We start from the raw sequence: 13,219 nt of genomic DNA on the forward strand, positions 1-13,219 counted from the left end.
TGAGTGGGGCGTTCCAGTGTGGTTTATGTGGCTGATTTTTTCTCCTCATGGCACAGATCCTAATTTGTGTGTGTCATATGCTCAGAGAGAAAGGGGCTTCTAGCTTTCCTTGACCACGTACAACAAAAATGACTGAGCTGCTCCAGGGCAGACATTGCCACTGCTGCATCTCACAGGCAAGATGCTTTTCATTTTGTTCCCATGAAGAGAACGTCACTACCTATGAGAAAGAACTCTGAGAAGAGTTTTCATTGAAGAGTTTTATTCTGTTTTAGGATAAAAGCCTTGCGATTGGAAGATGCACAGTGGGGCCACCATGCTGCCAGTTATTATTGGGACAATGCATGCCCCAGTCAGTGACCCAGGGGGCTGAGAAAAAGTGCAAGTTCGCCTTGTACGAGCGTAGAGAACTGGGCTGGGACATCTCAGCCTACAAGTGTTGTGAGCACAGCACGTGCTCTGATGCTTAACATGCCTAAACATGTGTTCAATCTCATGATCTGTGAACCCTACAAAAGGGTTAGTTGTTCACATGCAGGCGCACAGGAAACGACAGCTGTCAAGCTCTGGATCTCAACAATGAAACCAAATTATAAGATATTTTCTTGTTGCTCTATACAAAAGATATAAAATTTAAAATAATCAGCCATCCTTAAGCAGTCCAATTCTCCTACAGTGCAGTTTCACATGCCTTTATCATTACTGAATGTTTTAGTGAGAAAGTTAACAAAAACCAAAATAGTTAAAAATATTGAAATCTTTGGATCTCTTTATTCCATGGCCTTTATTAAAAACACAAAGTGGCCAGATCTTTTTCACTATAGTTTAAATATCAAAAAAGATTTATTAGTAATTTACAGTTAGCAACAACCGTGTACAGAGTCATTAGAAGGCCACAGGCCCGCATACTATGTTAGTGATGTTTTACAGGTGCCAGAGGATTCTGAAAACTCCATCTTTTTGACATAAAACAGGAGTCAGCGGTTACCACAACAGAATTCCAGGCATAGCAGGAGGAATGGGTCAACTGATATATTGAGTTTTAATGTCTTAAAAAGGTTACTTATTTGAAAATACAGCGAGGTACACTCTCATCTATGATTATTTACATTCATACACTTAAAAGATCTGTTATTTGAACAAATCCTGTGATTTGCTACAAAACGAAGTCCATACACTATGCATGAATAATTTATGCTTTTTAGATAATGGAATAAAGTTATCAAATCTTCACTTTAGTCCAAACAGTACAAAGGAAATCAAAAACCTTAAGCCTGGAAAGCAAGGGGAAAGACCCACCCATATCCCTGCTCCTCAGCACACTGACTTCTGCAAGGACACGTATGTTTGCTGACTTTAAAACGTTTATTCTTTAAAAAATTAGTTGCTTTTTATACAGCTATACAAAGTTCTTAATGTTTCTTTGGCAATGGAATATAATGGAATTTTACAACTATATAAAAAAGTTACCTTTGCCTAAGAAACAGTATTTACCTGTGTGTACATAGTTGACTGACAAAATTCTCTACCATCCAGCACCCTAATTAAGTGTCGAAATAAGCTACCTCATATTATAGGATCTCCAAAAAGAAAAAGACACGCACATACACGCGCGCGCGCACACACACATACATACACACACACACGCACAAAACCTTCTGTGGCTCAAAACACAGTATCACGGCCTATCTGCAGGCAATTGGAAGTAATTGCCGAATACAATTAATTAGTGATAAGAAAATCCTTTCAGTGATGAAAAAATACTTAGCAGTTCCATTTAGCTGGCTTTAGTTCAACTCTAAACAAGGAATCACAACCATCTGCTACTCCACATACACTTATACTTGTGTTTTAAGACGAGCCTTCCTGCCCCAAAGCAACTGCAGTGTAGCTTTGAAATGAAGCAGAAAACAGACAAAACCCAGTGCTGGTGACAGGCAAGACAGCAACTTCACTTCTTCATTCTTCACAAAGACTGAAAGCACTTTCCAGGACCATGAAGAGCTAGGAGTCACCTATTTTCAAAGACTTGTTTGTAGACTATGCAGCAACTTTGTTGTCTTTCTAAAAAGGAAAAGACGTATTAGTTCATGTTCCAAGCCATGGCTCTTCCTTAGTCTGCTTAAGTTTACTTCTGTTACCTTAATACACCCTTCCTCTTATTTCACAGAAAAAATTTCTGTCCTACTGTCCTACTGGTTCTTGGGCAGCACTGCTCTAATGTCCACATTCAACTCTCTGCTTACTCTCTGTATGTCCTAGTCAGCAGAGGCTGCAGGAGTGGCTGGCCTATCAAGCAGGCACGCCACTCTGCAATACGGGGAGACCTTACTACCTTTGGTTGCCCCAACATTATAAACACAACAGTTACATGAGCTGTCACATGGTCACTCAAAAACTCTTTTGAAACAAGTTTCATAAAATCCCTAAATTTTGACACCTTTTACCAAGCAATACAACAATCCAGAAGGTAAAGTAGTATTTCTCCCTAAAATTGCATGATAGGAGAAAGCAGTATTGGACTTGAAATATATTTAAAAAAAAAACAAACTTTAAAATATATTTAGCTTGTTTCGCTTGTATTATCTGTGTGTATGTCTGTTTTCGCAGAGGCCAGGAGAAGGTACTGGGTCCCTGGAGCTGGAGGTACAGGTGGTGTAAGAGATCCGAGCAGCCCAATACGAGTACTGGAACCCACACTTGGGTCTTCTGCAAGAGCAGCAAGCACTCTGAACTGTTAAGCTTTATCTCTACCTCCCCAAAATACTTCCTCCTAAAGGGTTAAGATGTACCTTACTTCGCAAGCCTTAACCTAGCATGCAGGAAGCCCTTGGCTTTATCTCCACCATCATGTAAGTTGTGGTGGCGCATGCCTCTATGGACATGTAGTCAAGAGAAAAATTCAGTCATCCTTTGTTACACAGCAAGCTCTAGGCCATTTTAAGCCATATAAGATCAGGCCTTAAAAAAAAATCTTTGTAAGCTAATAAAAATTAAAAAACAAAACAAAACTCTTAAATTTGAAATAAGTTTGAAAAACAATTTTAACTGGGAAAATTAAACACCATAACCAATAAGAAATACAAACTAGCTCTGAAGGAGGTTCCAGTGAGATCAACCCTAAACTCAAAGTTTACTTTGTAGCCAGGGACTTCTGTTTCCTCTCAGACACGCAGTTACTACATAGTCCATTCATTCCCTTTATCTTTTCAGGTGTGGATAAAAACTACACATGAGTGTTTATGTGTCTACATGTGTAGGAAACATGTTGAAATCTCTTTGTACTTATGCTCTTTAGGGTCTAACCACTATCTGCATACTATCACCCTGCATGGCTGTATTACATCATCTGCAGGTTATAATAACTATCTGCATACTATCACCCTGCATGGCTGTATTACAAGTCATCTGCAGGTTATAATAACTATCTGCATACTATCACCCTGCATGGCTGTATTACGTCATCTGCAGGTTAGATACAGCTTAGCTTGTGGAGCATAAGTGAAGCTCCATGTTCAATCCCTAGCGTCCACAAACAGGTAAGAGGATATGATGGGTTCTATGTAAATACAGTATCTAGGGACTTGAGCATGAATGGATTTTGGGATTTATAGGGATTTTGGAGCCAATCCCCCTCATACACAGAATGATGGCCATACCTATCCCCCCCACCCCCCGCCTCCCCAAGAGACAGGGTTTTTCTGTGTAACTGCCCTGGCTGACCTGGAATTCAGAAATTCTTCTGCCTCTGCCTCCCAACTGTTGGGATTAAAGGTGTGTACAACCACACCCTGTACCACATCTAATTTTTACAGATGTACATCCCAGTTACAGGAGGTCAGCTACTTCCTAGTTGAAAAACTTCCTCTGAGGGTACAATACCAAACTGTGTGTTCTGTTACTTTAAACTGAAACACACATGGCAACGTACAAGCTGGTCTAGAAACAAGTACCAAACTAAAGATAGCCCTCTGTCCCCACCAAACCAACCTTCACACCTCCCAATTTCTTTCTTTCTTTTCTTTTTTTACCTTTCAGAAAGCAGTATGACCAATCCAGACCTTTTAGGGTCCAAAAGCCGTGGTTTTCTGAAAGGTTAAAAAAAAAGATAGGAGAAAGACAGGGAGAGAAAGGGGGTAAGGGAGGGAGAAGAAAATAAAAGGGGAAGGAAAGAGACTGAGTCATTTCAGATTCTTCCCACACCCGCCCAAATTTAAAAACAGAAACAAAAAAACCTCCATATATATCATTTGTCTCTCTGTGTATGCATGCCTGTGGAAGCCAGAGGACTGCCTGGCACTGGAGTTACAGGCAGATATGACATGGGTGTTGGTAACCAAACTGAGTCACCTCCAGTCTCCATTCCAAATTCCTCATTGTCTCAGGATCTCTGACTGAATATAAGACTCAAATGTATTACCCACCACAGTCACTGAAACTACTTAACAGTAGCATATGAGAAAGAAGTTGACTACACTCATATCCCAATCCAGACATCCCCTTTCTTACTGACACTCACACCAGTCAGTGCTCATACACTAAACCAGCTGATCTTAGTAAGGCTGCCCAGAGCAGCAACTTCCACTCCGGGGGTTTAGCAGGACATAATGCTTTAGAAAAGAGTTCAGTGCTCCAGGACAAAGCTTCTCGTTTCACAATGAGAATCACTGTAAATGTCTAAGGGAGTTTAGGTGTGATGGCTAATCCTGATTGTCTGTTTGACAGGATTGAGGCTGGGGGTGAGAATGAATACGGGCTTGGGGTCCTGAACTGAGAAGAGGAAGACCTGAGCAGCAGCACTCAACTGTCTTTACTTCCCAGCTGCTGGTGTCGTGTGAGCAGCCTCCTCAAGCACCCACTGCTGTGCCTTCCCTCCCTGGGTGGGTCGTTCCCTGGAACCCTTCCTGTCATAAACTACTTGTCAGGAATTTCATCTGTGGGCGTCATATAGTTGGCATTCCAAATTAATGGATGTAGTGAGGTGGTCACATATGAATGGTTTACCCAGAACAACCCAGAAAAGGGGCAAGGTCAGTCTAAGGACACAAAGTAGGTGGGACCCAAGAAATATACGGCAGAAGCAATATGTGAGACAAAACAACAAGTAGGCAAACTCACAGAAGAGGGAGTGAAAGTATCTGAGCAAGAAAGCACACATGGGTGACTGTGAGCACACCAGCATACACACAGCAGCTCACACTCACCTTCTCTCTCAAGAATACTGAAGACTGGGGTATAGCTCAGTTGAAAGAGTGCTTGCCTAGCATTCGTGAGACCCTGAGCTCAATCCCTATCACACAAAACTCAGGTATGGTGGCCCACACGTATAACTCCAGCACTTGGGAGGCAGAGGCAAGAAGATCAGAAGTTCATGATCACCTTCAACTACACAGAAATTTGAGGCCAGCCTTGGCTACTGGGATTCTGACTTTGTGTGTAAGATACCTTCTACCAATCCCTAAACATTCTAGGCAGCATTAGGTGGAAGGAAGGAAGCAAGGAAGGAAGGGAGGGAGGAAATTGTAAGTTAGAAAGAGAAAAAACAAACAAACAAACAAACACAACTCTAGATAAGAATATTGTGGGCACTCAAAAACGCACAAGGCTGCAGAGGGTGGCCCCACAGTCAACAGGACTAGACACAATACTAGATTTCTGATGAGGAGAGAGAAACAGATCATGAAACGACATATAGAATGTTTCAGACAAAATCGAAGAGTATTAAAGAAATTAAGGCTAGACAGGGTGTCATACAGCTTTAGTCACAGAGTCTGGGGTCTGTGAGTTTGAGGCCAGCCTGGTCTACATAATGAGTTTCAGGACATCCAGGGCTACACAGGAAGACCCTGTCTCAAAAGGAAAAAGAGAGAAAGGAATGAAGGAAAGACAAACCCCAAGTCAGTGGCTAATCATCAGTGTCAAGTACTCCACTTGAGGAAGAACTACTGAGCTATGCTGGGGTCACTGGTAACTCTAAGACACCAGATAAGCAAGAGCAGTCCATGATGTGAGGAGCTCTGAGCTCTGAAGGGGTCTTGTAATTGTGTGGCTGGGCACAATATCCAAGATATTAAAATCAACATAGCTGGTCCCAAAGCCACGAATACCAACGTCCTTCCACATAGACCCTCAACAATGGCTGGTTTTAAAAACTGGACAACAAAACTCCTATCAGCAAATTTTTGCAACTGTCTTTTGTTATTATCAGTGGCTCTCTGTATAACAGGATTTTGCCCTTTTCTATTTTCTTTCCTTGACAATAAACTAGGACCCTTTAATAAGATAGCTGCAATGCTTCCTTATTAACTGGCCTCTTTCACTGGATAGACTGTACACAAAAACACTGCGTAGAGCCACAGAGTTCTCCCACAGCTGTTGGTGAATGCTAATATACCCGATGGTTCTCGAGAGCACGCCTTACAAAGAAGACAGGAGCCAAGTGAGTTCCCTACAAACCTATATTAAGAGCAGTGACTCAAGAGCCAACCTGCTCGGCTCAGTACTCAGGATCATCCCTCTCTGCTCCTGTGACCTTGGACAGGCTACTTAATATCTCTGTATCTGTTTCTTTGTAAAAGTTAGATAATAATAGAACCCATCTCACAGAGCTGACATGAGGCTTAAATGAGTTAGTGTGAAAACATTCAGCACCATGCCTGTTTCTCACTCACTACTACGGGAACACCAATGCCCTCAGATGTACAGGTTTGCATTGCTTCCTTTGATATTAAAGTGTAAAAATCTAGTAATATGAAATAAAGGCGATACTACAGTCATTTTTTATTATACAGCTTTAGTGGCCCTTAGAACTCACTTTGTAGACCAGGATGGCCTCGAACTCAGAAATCCGCCTGCCTTTGCCTCCCAAGTGCTGGGATTAAAGGTGTGCGCCACCACGCTTGGCATAGCAGATCATCCTTTTTTCTTGTGTGGAGGGAGTGTTTAAGAGATTTTCCTGGTTCATGATATCTAGACTCATGGCTCTAATAAAAAGACAAACCGTCACCTTCCTATTCTTCCTTCCTTTGGCTGAAAGAGCAGTTAGGCTTCAGGCAGCACTCCAGCTACTGCTTAGTCCAATACGATTTAATTACTTAATATATTATTCTTTTTCTTTGAGACAAGTCTCACTATGTGGCTCTGGCTGTCTTGGAATTCAGAGATCCTCCAGTGCTGAGATTAAAGGCATGCATCACCCACACTCAGCTCTTTCCTATTCATTAGCCAAGAAATCACTGTCCTTTAAATTAAAATAAATAATCTAATCATACATGTATATTCTCCAGGAAGTTAAACTAAAAGTTATTCTAATGTTTTAAAAATGATTCTGCGAAAATAGATAAAAGTAAAACGTTCTGAATGCCATCCCCACAGCATGCAGCTATACTTACCCTATATTCAAAGTCTGCAAACTCCCTACCACCACGAGCGCCTCTGAATCCAGCACGAAACCCTCGAGGGGCAGTGAAGGTTCCTCCTCGGCCACTACCACGCCCTCTGCCACCACGGAAGCCAAGGCCTCCTCTGCCTCGGTAGCCTCCACGGCCACGGTTTGGACGAAGCGGGATGCCAAAAGTTTCAGCATTTAACCTTCTTTCTTCAGCCCAAGTTGGTCTCCTTTCTCTGTTATGTAAGAGGGACATTAGCACATCAACCCAAAAAGTGCATCTTTCAGCAAATCTATGCAGCCCCAATTCCTGACACATTTAATTGATTTCTCGAGCTCAATTGAAGAAATAAGAGCAGGCAATCTAGACTCTCCCAGCTCTAATGGCATGCAAGCTCTGTACACTCCTGCAGTATGCTTTCACATGACACAGAGGCTTGTTTCTTATAAATACAATTGATAGATGCTAAAGAGCTGGGCAGTGGTGGCGCACGCCTTTAATCCCAGGACTTGGGAGGCAGAGGCAAGCAGGTTTCTGAGTTTGAGGCCAGCCTGGTCTACAGAGTGAGTTCCAGGACAGCCAGGGCTACACAGAGAAAAAAACCCTGTCTCGAAAAAACAAAAACAAAACAAAACAAAACAAAAAAAAAAAAAAAGAAAAAGAAAAAAAGATGCTAAAGGCTTTCATATGAAGATAATTAAGACCCAAAGGACTTGTGATTGATTTCACTCAAGCCACAGAAGAGAGGACAGAGCTGGTAGGGAAAGCCTTGGTAGAGATGGAGGTCCTAGTATCCTAGCTCAATCTCTGGACCTGATGAAATTAACCCAGCAAGTGCCTACACTGTTCCACCAATCATCCAGCCTACTAGCACTCAGGCCTCCCTGTCCATATTTACACTGAAGCCAACAGTTGCCTCCAGGGGGCACTGAGCTACAGTCAGGACAAAGGCAATGTGATGCGGGCAGCAGACTTCTGCAGCTCTTAGCTTAATGTGCTAAGTCATTTCTTTTTGACAATTAGAAATTTTCTGGATCTTCTTCTTTTTTTTTTTTTTCTTTTTCTTTTTTTGGTTTTTCTCTGTATAGTCCTGGTTGTCCTGGAACTCACTTTGTAGAACAGGCTGGCCTCAAACTCAGAAATCCGCCTGCCTCTGCCTCCTGAGTGCTGGGATTAAAGGCGTGTACCACCACGCCCGGCTTCTGGATCTTCTTTAACTGTAATATGTCAGAGTTTTACTGTATGATTCCATTCTGAAGAAGTATTTTCCACTTGGGTCTGGTTTCATTTGAATATAATATAGACAGATAACGAAAAGGTTTATGTTACACAAATGCTGTTTAACTAATATCTAGGTGTGACTACATCTTTAAACAATAGTGTGTTTTTTGTTGTTGTTTTTTTTTTTCAGGACAGGATCTCTCATAACCTAGGCTAGCCCTAGGTATAACCTAAACCCCTGTCCTCCTGACTCCATCTTACTCAAGTGCTGGGATTACAGGTTAAAGCCTATGATTCTTTTTCTTTTTTGTGTCACTAGGATAAAACCCAGGGCCTTGCATATGCTAGGCAAGTAGTCCTCCATTAACTACATCCCTAGCTTTCACTTTTTTTAAATTTACAACTTTTGGGCTGGTAAAATGGCTCTGTGGATGAAGACTCAAGCAAATTTCTGGGTTTCATCCCTGGAAAAACTACATGGTAGGAGGAGAAAACAGATTTCTCTAGGTTGTCCTCTGACTTTCACACCTACTCCATAGAATGCATGCACACAAACAGACACAGAAAGAATCAAAAACTTTTAAATAGTAAATTTTTTTAGGAAACAAAAACAAACACATACACACACACAACAACAACAACAACTGTGAGGCCTGGAGAGATGGCTCAATAGTTAAGAGCCCTGGCTCTTCCAGAGGATCTAGGTTAAATCTCAAGCTCCCACATGGCTGCTCACAACCATCTCCGCCTTCAATTCCAAGGGGTCTGGATGACCTTTTCTGGCCCTGTGGGCACTATATGCACGGGTACATGAACAAACATGCAGACAAAACACTAAAACAATATACATAAAATATAACTGAATAAATCTTACAGAACCCAGTACCTATTATCATCACAAGAGATGTTGTCAAAGAAGGACTTGGTCTTGTCATAGTAGCAGTTGGGCCCAAGGGGATCTTCCTCATCAGCATTCCCTTCACTGTTCTGAGTGTCGACTCCTGAGTCTCCTTTGTCTTCACCGTTTACAGGTTTCTCTTGTTTCTCAAGTTTATCTTCTAAGGAAAAACATGCAAGTTAAGACTTTACACATCTAAGTTGTAAACCATCTTTAACTCAAAGATCAAGTTAATCATTTTTGAGTAGAAAAATAAAATTTACCTTTCAGTTTAAGTTTATTATGAAACTCTCTGTCAATTTCCTCCTTGTTAAATTGTGCATTTGCACTTTCAAAGTCAAAGTCTTTCTCAAATTTCATTGGACCATCTCGACGGATACCAAATCTTCCCCTGCCACCTCGATGACCCCCACGTCCTCTTCTTGGAGCAGAAGGAACTCCAGGAACTATATTAATAAAGAATATTTATAATAACATTCAGTATGTATTAGCTCGTTTAGAATAACACTGTGGTCTTTGTATGAAATGATCTATAACATAAATGTTTAAACTCTATTTGTACAGTATAGATGTATTTTTATACAAATAAGAAATGGGGATGGAGCCGAGCGGTGGTGGCGCACGCCTCTAATCCCAGCACTCGAGAGGCAGAGGCAGGCGGATTTCTGAGTTCGAGGCCAGCCTGGTCTACAAAGTGAGTTCCAGGACAGCCAGAGCTACACAGAGAAATCCTGTAAAAAAAAAAAAGAAAAAAGAAAAAAGAAAAAAAGAAATGGGGGTGGGTTAGAGAGAGGGTTTGTGATTAAGGACATCGGCTGTTCTTGCAGAGAACCTGGGTTTAATTCTCAGCACTCACATGGTGGCTCACATTCAAAACTCCAGTTCTAGGGAGTGAATGATGCCTTCTTCTGACTCTGCTAAAACCAGGCACTTGCTCTACGCATACAAATATGCAGGCAAAACATGCATTTTTTTTAAAGAAAAAAAAATCTTAAAACAACAATCCCCAAGAAGATTGCTTAGCGGATAAAGTTGCTACGGTCAAGCCTGATAATCCCAGTATAATCTCTCGGACCCATATGGTGGAAAGAGAACTGACTTCCACAGCTGTCCACTGACCTCCATATTGATAGTGTGCACATTGGCACATATACACAAATTAAAAACAAAACAAAGCACTCCTGCAAATCTTCTAACCTCTACAGGTGCAATATAGCACACATATGCCCATACGCATAAATAAACACACACACACACACACACACACACACACATACACACACACACACACACAGAGAACAAAAAGAATTAAGTTGCTAAAAGTTAGTATGCACATGAAAAACAGCATAGATTTTATGTAACTTTAATATAACTTTTATAGTTGTTTTTATGAAGAGCACAACAAATAGATGTATAATCAACAGATTTGAGGCCTTCTCCACTATATTTACCCAGGCTCTAGAAAGCTCTGTTCTTCTTTCTGCCCTATTCCCTCAAACCCAAGTGCCAGGTTCTTTGTGGAATGGGTAACAGGAAACAAGATGTACAATAAAAATGTAAGTGAACACTAATCAGCACAGACAGCAAGGTAGGGAGGTGTTTCTTACAATTCAGATAAAACAACAGAGAAGCACCAGTCCTTACTGGCTCTAAGAACTTCCTGCTTTCAGTTTTTCCCTCTACCTGGTTCCATGTATTCAGGTTCCTGAATCTATGTGTTCTCTTTCTATAACACCACCACAGGATTCCAGCCAATCATCTGAGATATAATAAACAGCATAAAGTAGAAAAATTCATAGTGAAAACTTGTGACCCCACATATCCAACACATGTGTGTCTAAGAGTAAAATAACCCAGAATCTGGAGTAGTTCTTGGTGTGACTTTAACTTAAAAACATGCAGAAAACAAAGCAGGATTAATTTCATGAAGTACAAATTGAATAGTTATATGAATTTTGTAATATACAGACAAAAAAAACAGAAGTGACTACAGAGTAACAGGCTTGTGCTCATTGTTTGGTGAGGATGGCAAACTGCCTGAGTTTGAGGATAAACCCACCTAGCAGCACGTCCAGACATATCTAGGTAAGCAGGTATTTTTGTTTGTTTTTTGTCTTTTCGAGACAGGGTTTCTCTGTGTAGCCCTGGCTGTCCTGGAACTCACTTTGTAAACCAGGCTGGTCTCGAACTCAGAAATCCGCCTGCTTCTGCCTCCCAAGTGCTGGGATTAAAGGCATGCACCACCACTGCCCGGCCGGTTAGCAGGTGTTTAACACACTCAATATTATTACTAAAAGTAACTCAGTTACATGCCAGGAAACAAGCAGATTCACCTTAAAGTTCTACAAAAAGAACACCTATGTGTGTAAAATCCAAGGAGAAACTGCAAGAAAATTCACTGTTCTGTTAGTGACCCTTAGTGGTGGAGGAGGGTAGTGAAGCTTTTAGTTTATCTTTTGTTTCTGTGATAATGGAGACCTAAGGCTCCCTGATATTAGGCAAGCATTCTACCATTAAGTTTTATCTCTGATACTGGTGATGAGTTTTGGAGGATACTGTTAAGATAAATTTACTTATCATTTCACATGTTATTAAACGATCGATTGTTTTTATTTATGTGTATGATGTGTATGTGCCTGCAGAGTCAGAAGAGGGTGCTGGATTCCCTAGATGTAGCTGGAGTTATGAGACCACCAGGTGTGGTGCTAGGAAGCAAACCCTGCTCCTCTGTAAGAGAAGCAAGAGCTCTGACGCGGAGGCATCTGTACAGCCCCTTAGATAACGTCCACATGATAAAGTGTAGCAATGACTGTGGGAAGAGGCTTCCCTGTTTAAACCATACCAAGTACTCCACAACACACACACACCTGAAACTACAAGGAAAGCAACAGGGACACAGGCAGTGAAGGAAGGAAAAGGCTCTTTTCAGCACTCAAACAAGTACAAGTAAAAAAAGAACGCTTATACACTTAAATTCATTTACAGGGGCTAGAGAGATGGCTCAGCAGCTAAGAGCACTGACTGCGCTTCCAAAGGTCCTGAGTTCAATTCCCAGCAACCACATGGTGGCTCACAACCATCTGTAATGGGATCTGATGCCCTCTTTTTTTTTTTTTTTTAAAAAGACTTATTTGGGGCTGGTGAGATGGCTCAGAGGGTTAGAGCACCCGACTGTTCTTCCGAAGGTCCAGAGTTCAAATCCCAGCAACCACATGGTGGCTCACAACCATCCGTAACGAGATCTGACTCCCTCTTCTGGAGTGTTTGAAGACAGCTACAATGTACTTACATATAATAAATAAATAAATCTTTAAAAAAAAAAAAAAAAAGACTTATTTATTTCACCTATGTGAGTACACTGTCGCTGTCTTCAGACACACCAGAAGAGGGTACCCGCATGCACACATACACAAGAAGATGTACATCTACGCCAAACTCAAAGACAACTGTGTATTGTCAAGTACAATCCATTCCAGAAAAATAGTACTTCAGAAAAATTAACTTAACTACAGATATAAGAATGAAAAGAAAAGCACATTGTGGTGCTACAGTTCATTCCAGCTTTGTTCCCAACAGTAACATTTGACTGCTGCACACCAGCAAACCTAGAGAGCACACACTGTCAGAGTTTAATTAACCAAACTATGGATCTTACTCAGATGTTACTAATTTCTGACAAGCATCTTCAGGCATGTATTTATGTAGAGGCCAG

The 13,219-nt window shown here is 41.3% G+C and overlaps 1 protein-coding gene across 8 annotated transcripts in view; it reads right to left on the reverse strand.

The window, feature by feature from the left end:
- Positions 1-249: 249 nt before the first annotated feature.
- Lsm14a (LSM14A mRNA processing body assembly factor) overlaps positions 250-13,219 on the reverse strand; it is a 45,883-nt gene continuing 32,913 nt past the window's right edge. For 2 of the 8 annotated variants that reach the window (NM_001360656.1, NM_025948.3), the window contains 5 exons: positions 9,771-9,953; positions 9,496-9,667; positions 7,392-7,623; positions 4,032-4,088; positions 250-2,064 (listed from right to left, as the gene is read on the reverse strand). In NM_001360656.1, the coding sequence (NP_001347585.1) occupies positions 4,065-4,088; positions 7,392-7,623; positions 9,496-9,667; positions 9,771-9,953 (611 nt within the window). In that variant the 3' untranslated portion in view covers positions 250-2,064; positions 4,032-4,064. The remainder of the gene's footprint in view (positions 2,065-4,031; positions 4,089-7,391; positions 7,624-9,495; positions 9,668-9,770; positions 9,954-13,219) is intronic. The other 6 variants (NM_001360655.1, XM_011250679.3, XM_011250681.3 and 3 more) reach the window with 6 other exon arrangements.

The sequence above is a fragment of the Mus musculus genome, chromosome 7, assembly GCF_000001635.26.
Source record: "Mus musculus strain C57BL/6J chromosome 7, GRCm38.p6 C57BL/6J".
NCBI lineage: Eukaryota > Metazoa > Chordata > Mammalia > Rodentia > Muridae > Mus > Mus musculus.